Raw genomic sequence first — 19,244 nt, 5'->3', positions numbered from 1 at the left:
AAAAAAAAAAAAAAAGTTAAACATGGAATGACCATATAAACTTGCAATTCCCCTCGTGGGTATATACCCAAGCAAAATGAAAATGTATCTACACAGAAGTTTGTACATGAATGTTTATAGCAGCATTATTCATAATTGCCAAAAGGTATCAATAACCCAAATGTCCATTAATGGATTAATGAATAAACAAATTGTGGCATATTTATATGGTGGAATATTCAGCCATCAAAAGGAATGAGATACTGATATAGGATACAACTAGGATGAACTTTGACAACATGAGGCTGAATGAAAGAAGCCAGACAAGCAAGGTCCCATAGTGTGTGCATCCTTTATATTAGATATCCAGAATCAACAAATCCAGTGAGACAGAAAGCAGATTAGTAATTGCCAGGGAGTGGGGGGCAGAGGGGATGGGGAGTGATTACTTAATAAGTATTGGGTGCTTTTCCGAGATGATGAGTTATGATGTTGAAGAGAGGTAGTGGTTGTATAACATCATAAATACACTAAATGCTACAGAATGTTACCCTTTAAGATGATTATTTGCATGTTATGTGAATTTTACTTCAACTGGAAAGAAACTATATTGGGATCCAATTATGGTTGATCATTGGTAAAGATCCAAAAGTTGATTACACAGGAAACTTAGATTTGAATTGGTGTGATGGTGAGAACAGTTTTGTTTACTCGTATCCATTGTGGTAGGAATGTAAATTAGTATAATTTCTGCAGACGACAATACGGTAACATATATTAAAATTATAAATATTCATACCTTTGACTCAGCAATTCTATTTCTAGAATGTATCCGGCACATATACTCACACAGGGTAAATGAAGTATTCAAGGTGATTCATTGCGGCAGGCTCACCAATTATGGATTATTACGTAAACTGTGTAAATGTATGAGGAGTCTCCTCATGTACATTTAATAGGACATCTCCAAGTGAAAAAAGCAGAATGCAGAGTGTGCATAGTATGATCCTATGTATGTAACAATTGGGAGAAGTAGGCATTTGGTTCTGTATGCCTGAAATGCCTTATGAAGACATTCACATCTAGAAGTACAACATTGGGGGAAACTCAACATTGCTGTAAGTGGGATGGGATTTGGGTGCCTGGAATGTAGGAGAGGGAAGGAGATTTTTCACTGTATGCTCTTTTAGTTTTAAATATGTGTCTGTGTTTGTATATTACATATGGATATGCATATTATTTATCTAAAATTAAATTAATTTTTAATTAAAAATTAGAACACAGCACCTAGTCCTTTAAGATTGATCAAAAGCCAAGTCAAAGAGACCGTTCCCTTCACTGATATTTGTAATATACTGCCTGATGCTGCCAATGTTAGTCTTAGTACGCTCCTTGTGAGTTAGAATAGTGCTTTTTACATCTTTGTACACATACCTACAGTGTGCACAGCCCAGTGTTTTTTTATGTAAATGGAATTCATAAGTTGGTTTAATTCTATTTAACAATGTAATACTGTTTTATACTTATGGAACCTTGTGAGGGAGGTTTTTATTTGTATGTGACATAGTCTATGTTTTCAAATGAGGGTATTTAATTTTGGCCAAGCATTTTAACTTTAAATAATTTGTTCATTATCTTGTATGTTGCTCAGTGATAATATAATGGGTATATTGAATATTAGATTAGAAGAGATGATCTCTTAGGTTCTTTTTAACTCTGTATGGATGAGTAATTGGGTTAGCAGTATAAGAAGGTCAAGGAGAATACTTGGTTTATGCATCCAGAGTTCCTCTTCTTTTTTTTTTTTTTTTGAGACAGAGCCTCAAGCTATCCCCCTGGGTAGAGTGCTATGGCATCACAGCTCACAGCAACCTCTAACTCCTGGGCTCAAGCAAATCTCCTGCCTCAGCCTCCCAAGTAGCTGGGACCACAGGCATCCGCTACAACGCCCGGCTATTTTTTGGTTGCAGCCATCATTGTTGTTTTAGTGGGCCTGGGCTGGATTTGAACCCGCCACCTTAGGTATATGTGGCTGGCGCCTTAGCCACTTGAGCCATAGGCACTGAGCCAGAGTTCCTCTTCTAAATGATTCCCCCCACCCTTGCTACCCAAACACTTGGCTGTTCTAGTGGCCTTTATTAAACTGTATTAATATTAAACTATTATTAACTGTTTCTTTTATTAATGCTAGTGATCTTTTAATTAACGGCATAGTTTCCTATGTCTGTTTTCAGATGGTAGATGAATGAGAAATTTATATGTTACCTCCTCCTTTTTCTTTGTGTTTTCCCCCTTTCCTTTGCTTTGTCTGGTTATTAAATTTCGCTTAACACAATACTTTGACACTTTATTTCCAGATGTTAAAACTGAAAATGCTATCAAAGATTTCAGGATTTTGTGCATTGTCTTTTAATAGCCATATGGATAGGATGGGGGGGAATAAGGAAACAAAGGTATTGCAGAGATACAGTGACCTTAAGTAAAAGGCCCTGAACGTTTTCTCATTATTTCTTGTTGGCAGGAAATAATGAAGATCAAGGGTTTTGTACACTGAATGAATGAATGAATGAATGAATGAGCCGCCCTTAACTATAAATTCTTAAATCTAAAAACTTGGGTCTTATCATCAATTGGTCTTGGCTATTTTATATGTAGGGGGAAAAATGTCAATTTCCATACATTTACATTCTTTGTATTTGCATATGGTGTTCTTCTGCTGGCTCCTACCAGTCAGTTAACCTATGTTCCTGTACACAGGGTTGAGAATGCTTGCACCAAGCTGGTCCAGGCAGCCCAGATGCTTCAGTCAGACCCTTACTCAGTGCCTGCTCGAGATTATCTGATCGACGGGTCAAGGGGTATTCTCTCTGGCACATCAGACCTGCTCCTTACCTTCGACGAGGCTGAGGTAGGCAATATGAGGCCCATGAAGACCTCGCCCTCCACCCCCAAAAGCCTAAACAATTGTTTAGGATGAAAAAATATTGAGCCGCTACACATTTACATCACCGTGTTTTCTACTTATTGCCTACTCACTTGACTGAATACTCTGAAATACATTTTCAGGTTCGTAAAATTATTAGAGTTTGCAAAGGAATTTTGGAATATCTTACGGTGGCAGAGGTGGTGGAGACAATGGAAGATTTGGTCACTTACACAAAGAATCTTGGGCCAGGTTAGTCATATTCAATTTTTATAATAAGATTTTCTGTGGATCGTGTTTGTTGGATCAGGAGGAAAGGGTGCGGTAGCCTCCTCCGCCATTTTGCAGAAGTAGGATGATGATGATGATGATGATGGTGGTTGTGATGATGATGATGGTGGTGGTGATGATGATGGTGATGATGATGATGAGGCACTGGGCTTTCAGGTGTCTCTACTGTGTTGGTGGAGCTGACACTGTGTTGTAACTGAGGAGATGTCATTGACACTGAAATGAATCTGCTTTCTATAAATCTTGGACCTATCTAATGAATTAAACCAGATACGGCAAATGTTGTTGGAGAATGTAGAAAATACTTTTCTATTACTGTAATGCTCAAGGCCACCCTGAATCCTGACCTCTCCATCCCACATTACATAGCTTTCCTTCACTGTCTGCCAGCTGGCCTGGAGTTCTTTATGACCTCTTAGCTTGCTAATTAGCCTGCCTACTATTATGGATTCATGCCCTAGTCCAAGGCTGCATAATATAATCAGACCTAGAAGGCCAGAAGAGCTAATGTGGTCAAATCTCATTTTGAAATGATTGTTTAGACACCTGAGTATTGAGTATTCAGAACACACAGATCCCAACTTCTGATGTTAGACATATAACATGAACTCTGGAATGTCCTTAAGTATGAATGAGCCCAATGACAAGAAACATTTCATGTTTAATTTATTTAACTTGATGTTTACTATCTGATAAAATGCTTTTGTTTTATGAGAAATATTGATTTTTTCTTTCTTTCTTTCTTTTTTTTTTTTTTTTGAGATAGAGCCTCACTTTGTCACCCTTGGTAGAGTGCTGTGGTGTCACAGCTCACAGCAACCTCAAACTCTTGGGCTCAGGTGATTCTTTTGCCTTAAATGGGATTACAGGTGCCTGCTACAACACCTGGCTATGTTTTTAGAGACGATGTCTCGCTCTGGCTGTGGATGGTCTCGAACTGATGAGCTCAGGCAGTCTACTGACCTTGGCCTTCCAGAGTGCTAGGATTATAGGCATGAGCCATGCACCCGGCCTTTGATTTTTAATTAATAGTATTTTCATGAGGTGTAGTTGGAGTTGTTCTGTAAAATTATGGCAGTAAAGAATTTCTCTGAGTTGGGCAGTACCTGTAACTCAGTGGGTAGGGCACTGGCCACATAAACTGAGGCTGGTGGGTTCAAACCCGGCCTGGGCCAGCTAAAACACCAATGACAACTGCAACAACAACAACAACAACAACAAATAGCCAGGCGTTGTGGTGGGCGCCTGTAGTCCCAGCTACTTGGGAGGCTGAGGCAAGAAAATTGCGTAAGCCCAAGAGTTTGAGGTTGCTGTGAGCTGCAATGCCATGGCACTCTACCCAGGGCGATAGCTTGAGACTCTGTCTCAAAAGAAAAAAAGAATTTCTCTGAGCCATCATTGAATAGCTTTCTTTGATGGCTTTAGAGCAGTCCTCTTTAAATTTTCTCATAGCATTGGCAAAAGATTTTATTTCTCCAAATGGAATCCTATACATAATCCCACCATATAAAAGACAAAATGGAGCTTCTCTGGGAGTAGCAGGGGCTGCCCTACCTTTTTGCTTTCCTTTGGTCTTAATGGTCTATGAGACAACTTAAGAAATCCTAGGAGCAATTTGAAAATCAAAGCTTTAGAGAATCACATAGCACCTTTGAATAATAACCAAAGTAAACAAGAAATGCTAGTAGGCGGATTCCAAAACACCAGATGCTTTCAAACATTGTCATCACTATAATTATTTTTGTATTTCTGTTTGTTTCTAATTATAAAAGTAGTACATGTTTATTTTGGACAAATTGAAAAGTTCAGAAAAATATAAAGATGAAAACAGAACACATCATTGACATTCTTAGAACTTTTCCCAGCCATTACATTCAGTAATAGGCTCACGAGAGATTTATGTTTACATAACAGCACAGCAGCCATAGTGCAACCTCCATGCATAGTAGCCTGACGAAATATTTTTCTCCCAATTGTGAATTTATTATATTTTACAAATATATGTATATTTATTCATTTCACATTTTTTGTGAATGCATTTATGTCGAACACGAAAATTATCTCACATTTACCATTTATATGTAACACATTTCGTTTAAAAGATAAAATCTCATAAATGCTAGAGTTCAGTGATGGTGTCTGTTGTTGTAGTGATGACAGTGTTTGAAAGCGCCTGGCATTTTGGAATCAGCCTGCTGTGGAAGTGGGCGATCAGTTTGGACTTTCGTAGTATTTCATAGTGCATTTAGGCTGAGAAAACAAGACCATGGGTTATTTCACTATTCACCCTGCACCGTTTCTTCCTTGTGCCACAGGAATGACTAAGATGGCCAAGATGATCGATGAGAGACAGCAGGAGCTGACGCACCAGGAGCACCGAGTGATGCTGGTGAACTCCATGAACACTGTGAAAGAGTTGCTGCCAGTTCTCATTTCAGGTATTTTCTGCCTGCACTTCAGAGGGGGGAAAACCTGTGAGCAAGTTCTAAACTCTGGGGTTCACTTACTTGTGCTGCTTCCCTGCCTGTCCTTCAGCCTAGGGAAAAATGAGACCCCACTGACCAGGTATTAGAGGATGGCTACAGCTGATGGGCTGAGAACCAGTCTTCATCTTCTCGAATGCTGTTCTTTGTTTGAAATTGCCCCTCTATGGCCTCATTATCTTCTCTTAAACTTCTAACAGGCCCCTATCCTGGGAGATAGAATCTCTAGCAACTGTAGTCTGGAATATTAACTTTTTTACACCTTTATTTCTGTTATAGAAAAACAATTAGGAACTAGAAGGGATATTAGAGGGCATAGTATGATAAAGAAATGAACTCAGATCCCTTATCAAAAATTTTAGTAATGTGATTTTTTGTATAAGATATTTAACTGTTTTCTACATTATGAATAGATTAGTTCTTCAGTCACCAGCCAGGACCACCTTCCCATTGAGCAGAGCCCAGAAAGGCAAACATGATGGGTGCTCTCTCAGGTAGCAAAAGGGAGTTGCACTTACTGACTGTCTAGTGTGTGCCAGATGTCTGTTATCTTAGTTAAGAAGGCAGTTTTGCCGGGCATGGTAGCTCACACCTGTAACCCTGGCATTCTGGGAGGCTGAGGCAGATGGATTCCTTGAGCTCAGGAGTCTGAGACTAGCTTGAATAAGAGTGAGACCCCATCTCTAAAAAATAGCTGGGCATTGTGGCAGGCATCTGTAGTCCCAGCTACTCAGAAAGCTGAGGCAAGAAGATTACTTGAGCCCAAGAGTTTGAGGTTGCTGTGAGCTAACACACCGTGGCACTCTACCAGGGGCGACTAAGTGAGACTCTGTCTCAAGAAAAAAAGAAAGAAAAAGAAGGCAGTTTTATTTTAAAAATCTTAGGGCTCATGTCACTGTGATCCCCAGCTACCTGCTTTGGTGTGTTAGATAGTGGCTAAAAAAGGAAATATTGAGTGTAGCAGTTCAGAACTAGAAAACAAAAATTTGTAAATAGAATCTTACAATCTCCAGCTCTTGTTCTGGCTGGTCTCAAACTCTTAGCTTAAGGAATCTACCTTCTTCAGCCTCCCAGAGATTATAGGAAAGTTGGCTAGGCTAGGGTAGCTAGGGTTATAGGCGTGAACTACCTTCCTAGCAAAATTGCCTTCTTAGATAAGATAACATACATAGGAGTTTAGAACTAGAAAACAAAAAATTGTAAATAGAATCTTATAATCTCCATGGGAAATATGTTTTGAGGCCAGCTGTTCTCTGGGGCAGAAGGTTGTTGGGAAGAGGTTTTTTTCCTAGTCTGGGTAACTCAAAAACATCTTTAATCACCTTTGTTTATAAGATTTTAATAATTTTAAGGGAAAGTATTTTCTTTGTATTCTGCATTATTACCCTTATTTTTTCTTCTTTCCTTTTGAGGGTTAGTTAAGTCCCTGCTACATGCTGAGAGAAATCCTGGATGATAAACTTGACATTTTTGCATCTTCTGTTGGGATTAGGGGCAGCAGCATTCACAGTTTCACTGATGATTTTCACCTTGTGCCATTAGGTTTATGGTGGATGGAACTGGTGTGAGGGCTAGGATGATAACTGACTTAGAAGGATATTAGGTATTTTGTGATTATAGGTCATCAACATATGCATGTTAAATTAGTTTCCTCATCATGTTGTGGTGATGTTTTGGATTTTGAGTTTGTTTTTTTAAAAATGAAGTTTGTTAATATTGGAGTTTTATTGGTACACTTATAGTATTTGTTTTGTGTATGCATGATATATATATATATATATATATATATATATCTTTTTCTTTTTGGAGGGGGTGGACAAAGTCTCACTCTGTTGCTCAGGCTAGAGTGCCATGCCTAGCTCATAGCAAGTGATCTTCCTGCCTCAGCCTCCCAAGTAGCTGTGACTATAGGCACCCCTACAATGCCTGGCTAATTTTTTCTAATTTTAGTAGAGATGGGTGTCTCACTCTTGTTCAGGCTGGTCTCAAACTCCTGAGGTAAAGTGATCCTACTGCTTTAGCCTTCCAGAATGTTAGGATTGCAGGCATGAGCCTGGCCTGTTTTGTATATTCTTTTTAACCCCTTAAAAACCCCAACACATGTTCAAAGTGTGGAAAGGCTTGTGTGAATGTTGTTATACAGCCAGATTAAATTCAAAGCTTAGTTTCTGATCTTTTGCTTATTTTTACAGCTATGAAGATTTTTGTTACAACTAAAAACTCAAAAAACCAAGGAATAGAAGAAGCTTTGAAAAATCGTAATTTTACTGTAGAAAAAATGAGTGCTGAAATTAATGAGATCATTCGTGTATTACAACTCACTTCTTGGGATGAAGATGCCTGGGCCAGCAAGGTAAATGTTATTAGAGGAGAAATAAGCGAAGTCCTGAACTTCCCTTCCCCAAGAGGATTTTGATTGTCACTCGTCTCACATTCTATTTAGTTGACTATAGCATAAAAGTACTCACATATTTTGAAAATAATTTCTTCCTCATTTTTGTTTCATTGGTCATTTACTGCCTTTGCAAATTAATTTTGTTCTAACGTAGAACAAATAAATAGGCATATGGGGTAAATATTGATTGAAGGCTGAGATGCGTAGCTTTTCTTTCGAGCTAGAGCCTCCTTAGTTGGGCTGTGGAGAAATTGTGGTATGTATGTCCTCTAGGGTGGGACCTCTGGCTTTTATGAGGGTGATTATTGCCAAGTGACCAAGTAAGATATAGAATATGCCTATAATTCTGAACATTATGGGAAAGTAGTATTTGAGCCAGAGAAATCTACAGAGGAAACTCTTGGCATTTCTGTATGTGTCCCTTGATCTTTCCCTTTTCCCCAAAGAAAGTTTAATTAAAATATTACTTTGCACATTTGGCAGTTTGAAGAGCCCCTTCAACCTTTGTCCAGAATCTCTTCTGGGACTCCAGAAAGGCAGGCAGATTCCACCTAGAGCTGGCAGCAGTGGTTTTGTGTCACTGCTGCTCTGGTCACTCCCCGCATAGTGACTGTGAACAAAGACTGCAGGTCTGGGGGAACAGAGATACTTGGGCTTAGGCTTTCCTTGGACCAAAATACAGGCAGTGGAGGATACACTGTCTACAGAATCTAGCTTTCCCACATATGACACAAATGTTGTCACCAGGGCCACCATTATACAGGTAGCAGACTAAAGGGGGCATTTGGTCCTTTGGATGCTCAGTAGAGCTATGTTTGTCCTCCAGGACATCTGTAAGGAAAGGTAGAAGTTACCAGAAAGCTAAATTAACTATATATAGAATGAATTTGTCAGCTGATCTTAACTATGAGAGCCATTTTCTCATGGTTAAATGGATTCTAAGAATGTTATTTTAAATCTATTAAAACAAAATCATTATAAGTCTTTGATATTTTATTTAATTTTGCTTTTGCATACTTGACAACTTTCGCTTCCCTGTTATGACTTCTTCATGCATCTTTTTTTTGTTCTCTTGTTTGTTTTATTCTTTTTCTCGCGTTTAGAAGGTAAGCTTTCTCTTGCCATCTAGTTTCATTTTTGCTTGAAAAGACAAACAAAGCATGTCTGTGAGGTTTTCTCGTGCTGTGTGCCATGCCTTACTCTGTGTGCTGGTGTGTAACACTGTCCTCAAATACGCGTCAGAATGTGATTTAATATGGGACTCCGGGCTCTGCTGGACAGATTGTTTGAGTCTGCCTCATATTGAGCAACTTCTTTGGGGAAAGCTAAAGGAAAGACATTACCATGGGCTGTCAAGCTTTCTATATTTGGTAGGTGTTCTCGTCTCTGAGCATGCTCCTGAGATCTTTTCTGGCCTCATCTTTCTCACTGATTTCATTTGAGAGACAGTTTTCCCCACGTTGCTAGGTGACCCCTGACCTACCTGTAGACCCTACTCTTAGGAAGGGAGACTGCCGGCTGATGCTGTCTCCACATGTACCTCCTTCACCAGTCTCTTTGCAGGTTCTGAAATTTTGCTTTTGGAGATGCATCAGTGAGGCTTCAAGCCATAATGAAACTGGATGAGCTAGAGAGCTTAGATGAGGTACCTGTCCTCCAGAATAATCCTACCCTTCAAAATCAAAAGGATAAAAAGAAGTAAAGTGTATCTAAAGGTTTTCCTAACTTCAGTCCATGGCTTTCTGCATGTTCTGCTATCTAAACTGTGAATGAGTCATAGCTCTCCATGACCTCATGGGCCCCTAATGTAATCTCTTTCCTATTCTCTTTCCTTTGCTTCTAGCAGATGAGAAAGTAATAAGGAGGAACAGGCATTTAAACTTTATGTTTCTCTGTTTCCAGAAGGGAAAAGTCATCTATCTTTTAGTGAATGTTACTGAGCTTTATTTTGTGTACCTGCTATCAAGAGCTTCTTCTTTAGGCTGGGCATGGTGGCTCACGCCTGTAATCCTAGCACTCTGGAAGGGCAAGGCAGGTGGATTGCCTAAACTCAGGAGTTTGAGACCAGCCTGAGTAAGAGCAAGACCCCATCTCTAAAAATAAGCTGGGTGTTGTGGTGGGTGCCTATAATCCCAGCTACTTGGGAGGCTGAGGTAAGAGGATCACTTGAGCCCAAGACTTTGAGGTTGCTGTGAGCTGTGATGCCACAGCACTCTACCGAGGGCAACAGAGTGAAACTCTGCCTCAAAAAAAAGAAAAAATAAATAAGAGCTTCTTTTATTTTAAAAATGTGGTCAGTTGAGTTTTTCAGGACTAGGATTAGGCAGTTAGGGAGCAGGGTATGCAAGAGAAATAGACCTGGTCCTCATCGTGTACAGTCTCATAGATATTCCTGTTTTATGCTCCGCTGGGAGGAAATCAGTGTGTTAGGATGCTGTAACACTAAAATAAAAGAAGTAAAATAAATTTGTTTAGCCTAAACAAACTCCAGTACACAATGACATCAGCATAAACAAAGGATGTTCATTTTTTCACTTAATTTTGCTTTTGTTATATATTTACCTGGTTCACATATCAAAATGCTATAAAAAGATGTATATAACAGATCTTCCTCCCAGTCCCATTCCCATCCATTCTACCCCTCCTCACTTCCAAGAGTAATCATTTTCATTAGTTACAAAAATATTTAGGAAAAATATTTGATTCTGAAAATGGAAATGGGTAATAAGAATTTTGGCTGTTTTTCAATTTTATAGCATTATGCATCCTTTGCTGCTCAGCTCTAAGCAGTGAATTAATCGGACCTTGTGTCTGCCCGTGACTACCAGGTTCCCACATTGTTGAATGCACAGTGTCTTCACCTCCTCTTGCCCCTACCATTAAATAATTAACTTTGTCTTACCATACTTGTTTCATGCTTCCCCATTGGTGCAGTATTCTTCCGGAAAGTGATGGTTCCGCTAGAAAAGTGGGGGAAGAAAGTAAGTGGAAAAAATTCTTGGTAAAAGTGCGTCTTGCCTAATCAGTTAAGGTTTTAAAGAGGCAATGCAGTAGCTAATTATTTTACCTTTTATATCTACATTCAAATTGCAGATTTGCAAGTTCAAAAAATATCTTTGACTTTAAACAGTTCATTTATTTTGAAAGTAAAAACTGACACTTAAATCAGTGATCATTAAAAATCAAGTGAGCATTTTCCTTGGAATATAGTTTGAATCAAAATAATTGGAGTTAAGCATAATTCTACCCTTTGTAAATTTAGTGCACTACACTTTTTTTTTTGTTATTTATATTACTTGTATTTTGATGCATGCTGAGAATTGAGTGGAAGAGAAAGGAAATTAAAAACATTTCACTGCTAAGATTTTTTTGGACCCTATATAGGTGCTCTTGTGGCTTTGTACCTGAGTCATTAGATATTAGTATTCAGAATTAGTTTCTGTAGTGAGTGAGTCTCCTCCCACGGTGGTCCCAAGCTAGTGGTGGGTAAAAGTAGTGACTGACTCAGATGTCTTGCACAGAAGATTACTATACTTAACTAAAGAAAGAAACATTGGTTAGCAGATGCAGTTTGTGTAATACTAGCCCTTACTGCAGACCATTGAGCTTTAAGGTCTGATTTTTTTCTAATAAAGTTATATGTGAGCTTTTTGTGAGTAAGCGTTCTAGTGTTTCATTTTGGCACTAGTAGAATGATTTATCTCTAGGAGTTTGAGATAAATAGTTTAGGCATTTATGATATTTTACTCCTTTCACACACCCCCCCACCAAGGAGGAAAATCCCCAGATGTTAAAGAAATTGACATTTCCCTTCTGATCTAAGTTCTCTTGGTGCCAGATCTGATTGTCCATTCTTGGCTAGCACCCAGATTTTTAGAGCTGGGAAGAGATTCTTAGAAATAAGGAGAAGGTAATTTGCCTGAAGTCTCAGGACTAGAAATTTTTTTTTTTTTTACTGTAGAATTATATTTTTATTTTGGGTAAAAACCCACAGTAATTTTGGGGGGCTGTAATTAAGATTTAACAGCACTATAATTCTAACGAATAACTTAAATATCCTCTTGAGATAAATATAATATTTTATAGATATTTTGGAACCCCAGTATTAAGACTACAAATATATACTAGCCTACATCTATCACCAATAACTCATGCTGTTTCTTTCTAATGAATTGACCATTACATTTCCAAAGTTCTGAAATAGCCAACAGACCATAGAAAGATAATTCTTTAGGCGCCTGCTTGAAACCAACAGCTCTAGCAAACTGCTGGCCTTGATTTAGGGCCAAAGGACTAGATAACTTTTGGGCAGGGGTGAGGGACGAGGGAGGCTGGGGGGAGAGACAGGATCATACTCTGTTGTCTGGGCTAGAGTGCAGTGGCATCATCATAACCCACAGCAACCTCTAACTTCTGGGCTCAAATAAGTCTCCTGCCTCAGCTTCCCAAGTAGGTGGGCCAACAGGCTTGTGCCACTATGCCTCGCTAAGATTTCTGGTTTTTTGTAGAGACAAATTCTCACCTCACTCAGGCTGGTCTCAAATTCCTGGCCTTGAGCAATCCTCCCACCTCAGCCTCTCAAAGTGCTAGGATTATACACTTGAGCCACTGCACCTAGCAGGACTATATAATTTTCTCTCCTTGTTTAAATGTAGTTTGTAAGATTTTGTTCTACTGCCCGATCTATTCTTTCTAGAAACATCTTTGTTTAAAACATTGCTTAGAGGGTGGAAGTGTAGTCAGAAAGGGGATGGAGTGGAAAGGTCATGTTAGTGGAAGGAAGTACGTTGGGCAGCGATGGAGAGGGGTCCTTATTTTCCGTATTTAAAGTTTTCGAGAGTCCGAGACTGCAGGACTTCAGCGTTGTAACTGCAGTTACTTTTGATTATCCATTGGAGGAGCTCATTATTATTCACAGGTGTTCTTGAGGCCTAAATCTATATTAAATTTGAGGAGTGTTTCAGTTTCTGGGAAAGGCACTGTCTTTTTTTCATATGACTTATATGAATTTTGTGGTAAAAAGGACTATAGAGGGAGGGAACCAGAGATCCCTGCCGCCTGTTCCCAAAGCTGCATGACTAGATCTCACCCTTTTTTTTGAGAGAGAGAGTTTCACTGTGTTGCTCTCGGTAGAGTGCCATGGCATCACAACTCACAGCAACCTCAAACTCCTGGGCTTAAGCGATTCTCTGGCCTCAGACTCCCAAGCAGCTAGGACTACAGGCACCCACCACAATGCCTGGCTATCTTTTTTTTTTTTTTTGTAGTTGTCATTGTTGTTTGGCAGGCCCAGGCTGGATTTGAACCCATCAACTCTGGTGTGTGTGGCTGGCACCCTAGCCGCTGAGCTGCAGGTGCCGAGCCTATACTCACTCTTTAAAAAAATAATGAAACCCCAATAGGTAGAGGGTGGGGGTCATAGTGTGTGACACACCCCTTTGGGGTGGGACACTATTATTAGAAAACTTTACCTAGCATATGCAAGCAGTGTAACCTGGCTCTTTGTACTCTCAATGATTCCCCAATAATAATAATAATAATAAACCTAACAGGTAAAAGGTTGATGGAGACTTTTCTCTTTCCTAAATTTGAGTTTTATGAAGACCAGTACTCAGATGAAGGCACAGTTTTTTCCCCCTTTATTTCACACCCAGATTGTACTATAGGTACTTACAGATTTAGATGGCAAGATTTAGCAACATACTTTGTGGCACTGACCGTATGGTTATTTCTGCCCTTTATAAATATATCTTCAAATTGTCTTCTAGTCCTGGTTGTCCAGTGGACTTGTTCATGTTACATCTGATGTTTGTGTACTTCTTATGTTGCTTTGACAGAATTCTGTTGATTCTCTCATAAATACTGCCCTTCAAAAGAAATATATATGAGATTCTTAGGAGACCAGAAGACTTATTCCCATAGATATTTTGTTTTAAATAGTTATGACTTTGAAATATAATATGTTTAAATTCAGCTATGTTCCAGAAAGTATTTAAGGCCATCCTTTTAGTTACTGTTTAAATCTCTGAAATTGTCCAAAATTCATGCTATTAAAAACTTAAGTAACTAATTTGAAATTCCTAGTTTTAAAATGTAGCTTCACTCCAAATCAGCCATTAATTCCTTTTAGGGGATAATGAGCATCTCTTAATTTTAACTTCTCGATATGCTCACATCTCTTACTCGGGAGTAAATTATTCACTTCCTGAGAATCACATTCTTTCCTTGCAGTGCAGACCATTTGAGCTTTATTAGGGAGGAAAAAAGATACGATTTTTAGGGATGCTGAATAGAGCAAAATTAGATCCATAGTACAAATCATTTGGGGGCATTTGAGGATTATGAATTTGATTTCTAGACCTTATTTTCTCTGTAGTACCCAAAGTCAAAATTGACAAGGCAAAGATTTGCTGAAGGTGGGTAGAATATGGCAATTTTCTTCAATAAAAGAAAAAAATTCTTGAGTTTCATTTGATATAAAATAATGAGGTCTGGAGTTAACAAACCAGAGCTCAAATTAAGTTTCTAGGAGTGAATCCTTGTTTCTTAATTTGTAATATTAAATTACATTTAAATCTGAGATTCAATAAGACAATGAGGAGAAAAGAGGCTAAAACAGAACCTAACTTGCAAGAAATGCATATTTAATTAAATGCATGTAATTAAAGTTAGTTTCCTAACTGGTAGCCTTTAATGCTAGAGTAGACAAAAATTTCTGGCCTTTGTTTCCCTTTCAATTAGATTTTTGAAATGCAGTAAGTATCTATTGGGTTTCTTGTTGGAAATAAAACTATGTTATTGGGGTGGCGCCTGTGGCTCAGTGAGTAGGGCACTGGCCCCATATGACAAGGGTGGCGGGTTCAAACCTGGCCCTGGCCAAACTGCAACAAAAAAATAGCCAGGTGTTGTGGCAGGTGCCTGTGGTCCCAACTATTCGGAAGGCTGAGGCAGGAGAATCGCCTAAGCCCAGGAGCTGGAGGTTGCTGTGAGCTGTGACGCCGCAACACTCTACCGAGGGTGACAAAGTGAGACTGTCTCTAAAAAGAAAACAAAACTGTGTTATGAAAATGGTTATTAACAGGCTTTAAATTAAGTGTTTTTACATTGACATAATTCTCTAGGGTGACATAATTCTCACAGAGAGGCAGAGGAGAAGGGGGGGTTCACAGATGGGGTTGAGAGCACAGAGGAGCAGAGAAAAAGAGGGCTCACAGGATGGGGGTGTAGAGGAGAAAGGGGGTTCACAGGATGGGGGGGTCAGAGCACAGAGGGGACATATACTTCCTTAATAAGAGTTAATATATTTACTTTTTAAAACAATTTGTACCTAGACAACTTGTGCTATACCCTATTTGTGTTAGACCCTGAAGACTATCCATGCTGAGGTTAGGAGTGTTGCCTAAAACTCTCTTTTAAAAAGATATTGATTTGAGCCTTGTTCCTTTAGAATTAACCTAAAGCTGACCTTCCCTCTACTTTTGAAGGCAAGGTTTGCTGTGCAAATTAATGTAAAACACGGTAGAAGAGGGAAGCAGATATTTAAACCATTTGAGAATCAAAGCACTTCAAAAATGCTGCTTATCTACTTGAGCTAATATAAGTGGATTTTGAAATAGATCCTCCTATAACTTTGCCTTTTATTAATAGCTATCATAATTACATAAAACTTGATAATACAGTATTTTCATTTTTTAGTATTTTTGTTGTGGTGGCTGAGAATTTGCTATTTAGAGGCCTAATTATCTGTATCTGTTTAGATGGGGAAGATAGGAAGGAGTCCTGTCATTTGAATAGGTACTTTGGAAAAGCTGGCGTCAGGCAGGTGACTTTATGCTGAACGCTGAGGGCTGCTAGTGCTAGGGGCTGGGTGGTGTTAAATTGGAAGTGAGCGATGCTCTTGGTGCCCCCGTGTGGAAAAGTGGTGGTATCACACCTTCAAGACCCCAGTTTTGCAGGATTGGGAACTGAAGGAAGTTAGGGTCTAGGACATTATTTAGAATTTTGGAAGTTAACTGTACATTGTAGGATTAACTCTGTAAGAGTCAGTTCTGTACAGTATAAAGGAGGTAGACAATCTTTTAAGGTGTAAAATCGATGGCTAGACTGTCCATTTAGAGCCTGGGTACATGAGTATTTGTTATACTGTTCTCCGTAGTTTTCTGTCTTTTAAAAAAATCTATTAAAATATATATATTTAAAGTTATTAGTCTGCTGTTTCAGCTCCTCATGCTGTATCCTAAAATATTTTATATTAGCTTTATGCTAGCCATCATGAATCCTGGTTTGTAGACAATGAATTGAGACACTTTTATCTTGTCTCTTCTTCCAGGGAGGGATAGTAAAGGATCTGAGGATGAGGAGAGGCAGGGAAGGCCAGAAAAATACTTTCTTTATGGTATTACATATAGTGGTTTATTTGAAAAATTAAACTTAAATTGCTACATTAACATTTTTAGTTTTTCTCTCCCAGTAATTCCAAGTTTTTCAGATTAATTATAGTGAAATATCATCTACTGTGTATGTTTTGAAACAAGATGTAAAAGGGCTGTGATGTGGTTGCCCCACATAGTAATGAAGCTTCCCTGAACTGGGGAGGGCTTTGGCAAGGCTGCCGTACATGAATGTTGACTGGGGGAAAGGCTGGTAATGAGGTAGGTGACCGCAGGGCTTTTTCCTACCAAAGACATTAAACATCTTCTGGTTTGGGCAGTTTTACCAGTTTTCACAGTCTTGCAGTAGGGACCCCAGGAAACAGAGTAGAATTAACTGAAGATTTGCATGCAAGATGCTGCATTTGTACAAAAATAAGAATTGTGGTGTGGTGACAATATTTGAAGGCTGTTGTAGGACTGACTACCTTAGCTACTGTATGTTAACGCAATAACTTATTCTCTGTCTTACTGTGGTACCTCAGCTTTTGCAAAGAAAATAATTATAGGATTTCTCTTCAAAAGGACACTGAAGCCATGAAGAGAGCACTGGCCTCCATAGACTCCAAACTAAACCAGGCCAAAGGTTGGCTGCGTGATCCCAATGCCTCCCCAGGTAACTCTCTAATTTTGCTTTTCTGACACATACCTTAAACTTTAAACCAAGCTGATGAAAGGAAGGAAGGAAAAAAGGAAGGAAGGAAGGAATCCTTCCATGATCTTATAATCCTGAGATAACTACTGTAACATTTTAGGGACACTTCACTCTCTGAAAGTTTTGAATAATTGAAGCAATACTGGGCCTGAAAAAAGAATGAAGGGCCCAGCCTGAGCCAGAGCAAGGTCCCATGTCTACGAAAAATAGTAAGAGTAGCTGGGCATTGTGGTGCATACCTGCAGACCTGGCTACTTGGGGGGCTGTCGCAGGAGGATCTCTTGAGCCCAGGAGTTTGAGGTTATAGTGACCTATGATGATGACAGAGCAAGACTCTGTCTTAAAAACAAAAACAAATGGGGCGGCACCTATGGCTCAAAGGAGTAGGGCCCTGGCCCCATGTGCCGGAGGTGGCAGGTTCAAAACCAGCCCCAGCCAAAAACTGCAAAAAAAAAAAAAAGAAAAAGAAAGAAAGAAAACAAATAAAGGGCATAGACTCTATCAGCTCTCATCATGGAGGAATAAACCAAGATGAATGGGCATTCTTTGTAAAAGGTTTACCCCTTCCCTCACTCACAAAGGTAATTATCTTGAATAAAAGCTCTTCTCTTCTAATTCTCATTGAGCAGACTTCCATTTATGTCAACAAAGCACTTAATTAAGCAGATTAAACGGTGATGCCAACAAGAATTGGAAAATGAAGTTGACTATATAAGACCCAAATAGATTATTGAGCTAGGCTTTATGGATTTTCTAATCTAATATTTATTCTGTTTTAGATTAATATTTGAATGAATATAAAAAGCCTAATAGAGGTTGGAGGTGCTAAGTATTATTAAATTGTTAGATCCTATTTTCATCATCAATATTCTTACCACAAGCTACTTAGTATCTCCAAATAGATAATGGTTGTAGGCATCTTTTTTAGCATCATCTGTGGTTGAAACCTCACCCTGTGGTTGTAAGGGCACTACTGGCTGTTAGCTATCAGATATATTGCCTTCTATTCACTTGTCTTATTGTTTAAAATCATCCCTTCCTTCTTGAATGAAATGACTTGTAAAGTATCTTCTCTAAATAATTAATGTGTCAACAATATAGATATTGAATATCTCTATTTTAGGGGATGTTGGTGAACAGGCCATCAGACAGATCTTAGATGAAGCTGGAAAAGTTGGTGAACTCTGTGCAGGCAAAGAACGCAGGGAGATTCTAGGAACCTGCAAAATGCTAGGGCAGATGACTGATCAAGTGGCTGACCTCCGTGCCAGGTAAGGTTCCCCCACCCTAACAGAGCAATAGTGGATGAACTCTTTCCAAACAGGATGCTTCAGAAAGTAAGAATCTGCCGATTTTACTGAGGTATCTTGAGCTAATAGGGAAACATAGATATAGTCTGTTAATTCTTTTGAGGTTGAGGTGAACGTTCCCTTTAATGAATGAACTTTTGAAATATACAAATACCTAATAATAAAGTTGAAATTTATTCTGTAATTGAAAGTTTCTAGCCATAGACTTATGAAAAGTAGGGGTCAGTGGTGAAGTCTTGCATGAGTAGATTGTTTTATGAAGAATAAAGAAACAGAGTAAAACACTGGGATTATTTCACATGTCATTTTACTTATTTATTTATTTAGACAAAGTCTCATTATGTCACCCTTGGTAGAGTATTGTGCCATCACAGCTCACAGCAACCTCCAGCTCTTGGGCTTAGGTGATTCTCTTGCTTCATCCTCCCAAGTAGTTGGGACTATAGGCACCACCACAATGCCTGGCTATTTTTTTTTTTTGTTATTGTAGTTGTCATTGGTGTTTGGCAGGCCTGGTCTGGGTTCAAACCCGCAAGCCCGGGTGTATGTGGCCGGCACCCTAGCTGCTGATCTACAGGCACTGAGCCTTCACATGTCATTTTAAAAATCAGTATATATAGGCTTGGGGCCTGTGGCTCAAGCAGCTGAGGTGCCAGCCACATACACCTGAGCTGGCGGGTTCGAATCCAGCCTCAGCCCGCCAAACAACAATGACAGCTGCAACCAAAAAATAGCCAGGCCTTGTGGCAGGTGCCTGTAGTTCCAGCTACTTGGGAGGC

General features: G+C 39.1%; 1 protein-coding gene and 1 non-coding gene across 3 annotated transcripts in view; one reads left to right on the top strand and one right to left on the bottom strand.

Moving 5' to 3' along the window:
• Window positions 1-19,244, top strand: part of VCL (vinculin) — a 150,142-nt gene that overhangs the window by 83,158 nt on the left and 47,740 nt on the right. For both annotated transcript variants that reach the window (XM_003783541.3, XM_003783542.3), the window contains exons 3-8: window positions 2,737-2,887; window positions 3,046-3,154; window positions 5,509-5,631; window positions 7,869-8,029; window positions 17,026-17,116; window positions 18,279-18,426. In XM_003783541.3, the coding sequence (XP_003783589.1) occupies window positions 2,737-2,887; window positions 3,046-3,154; window positions 5,509-5,631; window positions 7,869-8,029; window positions 17,026-17,116; window positions 18,279-18,426 (783 nt within the window). The remainder of the gene's footprint in view (window positions 1-2,736; window positions 2,888-3,045; window positions 3,155-5,508; window positions 5,632-7,868; window positions 8,030-17,025; window positions 17,117-18,278; window positions 18,427-19,244) is intronic.
• LOC111723149 lies at window positions 12,224-12,360 on the bottom strand. Its single transcript, XR_002771749.1, has one exon. It is a non-coding gene; the product is annotated as a small nucleolar RNA SNORA2/SNORA34 family (small nucleolar RNA).

Source organism: Otolemur garnettii, unplaced genomic scaffold (genome assembly GCF_000181295.1).
Source record: "Otolemur garnettii isolate 467f Iridium unplaced genomic scaffold, OtoGar3 scaffold00008, whole genome shotgun sequence".
Taxonomy (NCBI): Eukaryota; Metazoa; Chordata; class Mammalia; order Primates; family Galagidae; genus Otolemur; species Otolemur garnettii.
The sequence above is the reverse complement of the archived record's forward strand: the minus strand, read 5'-3'. Positions and strand labels throughout refer to the sequence as shown.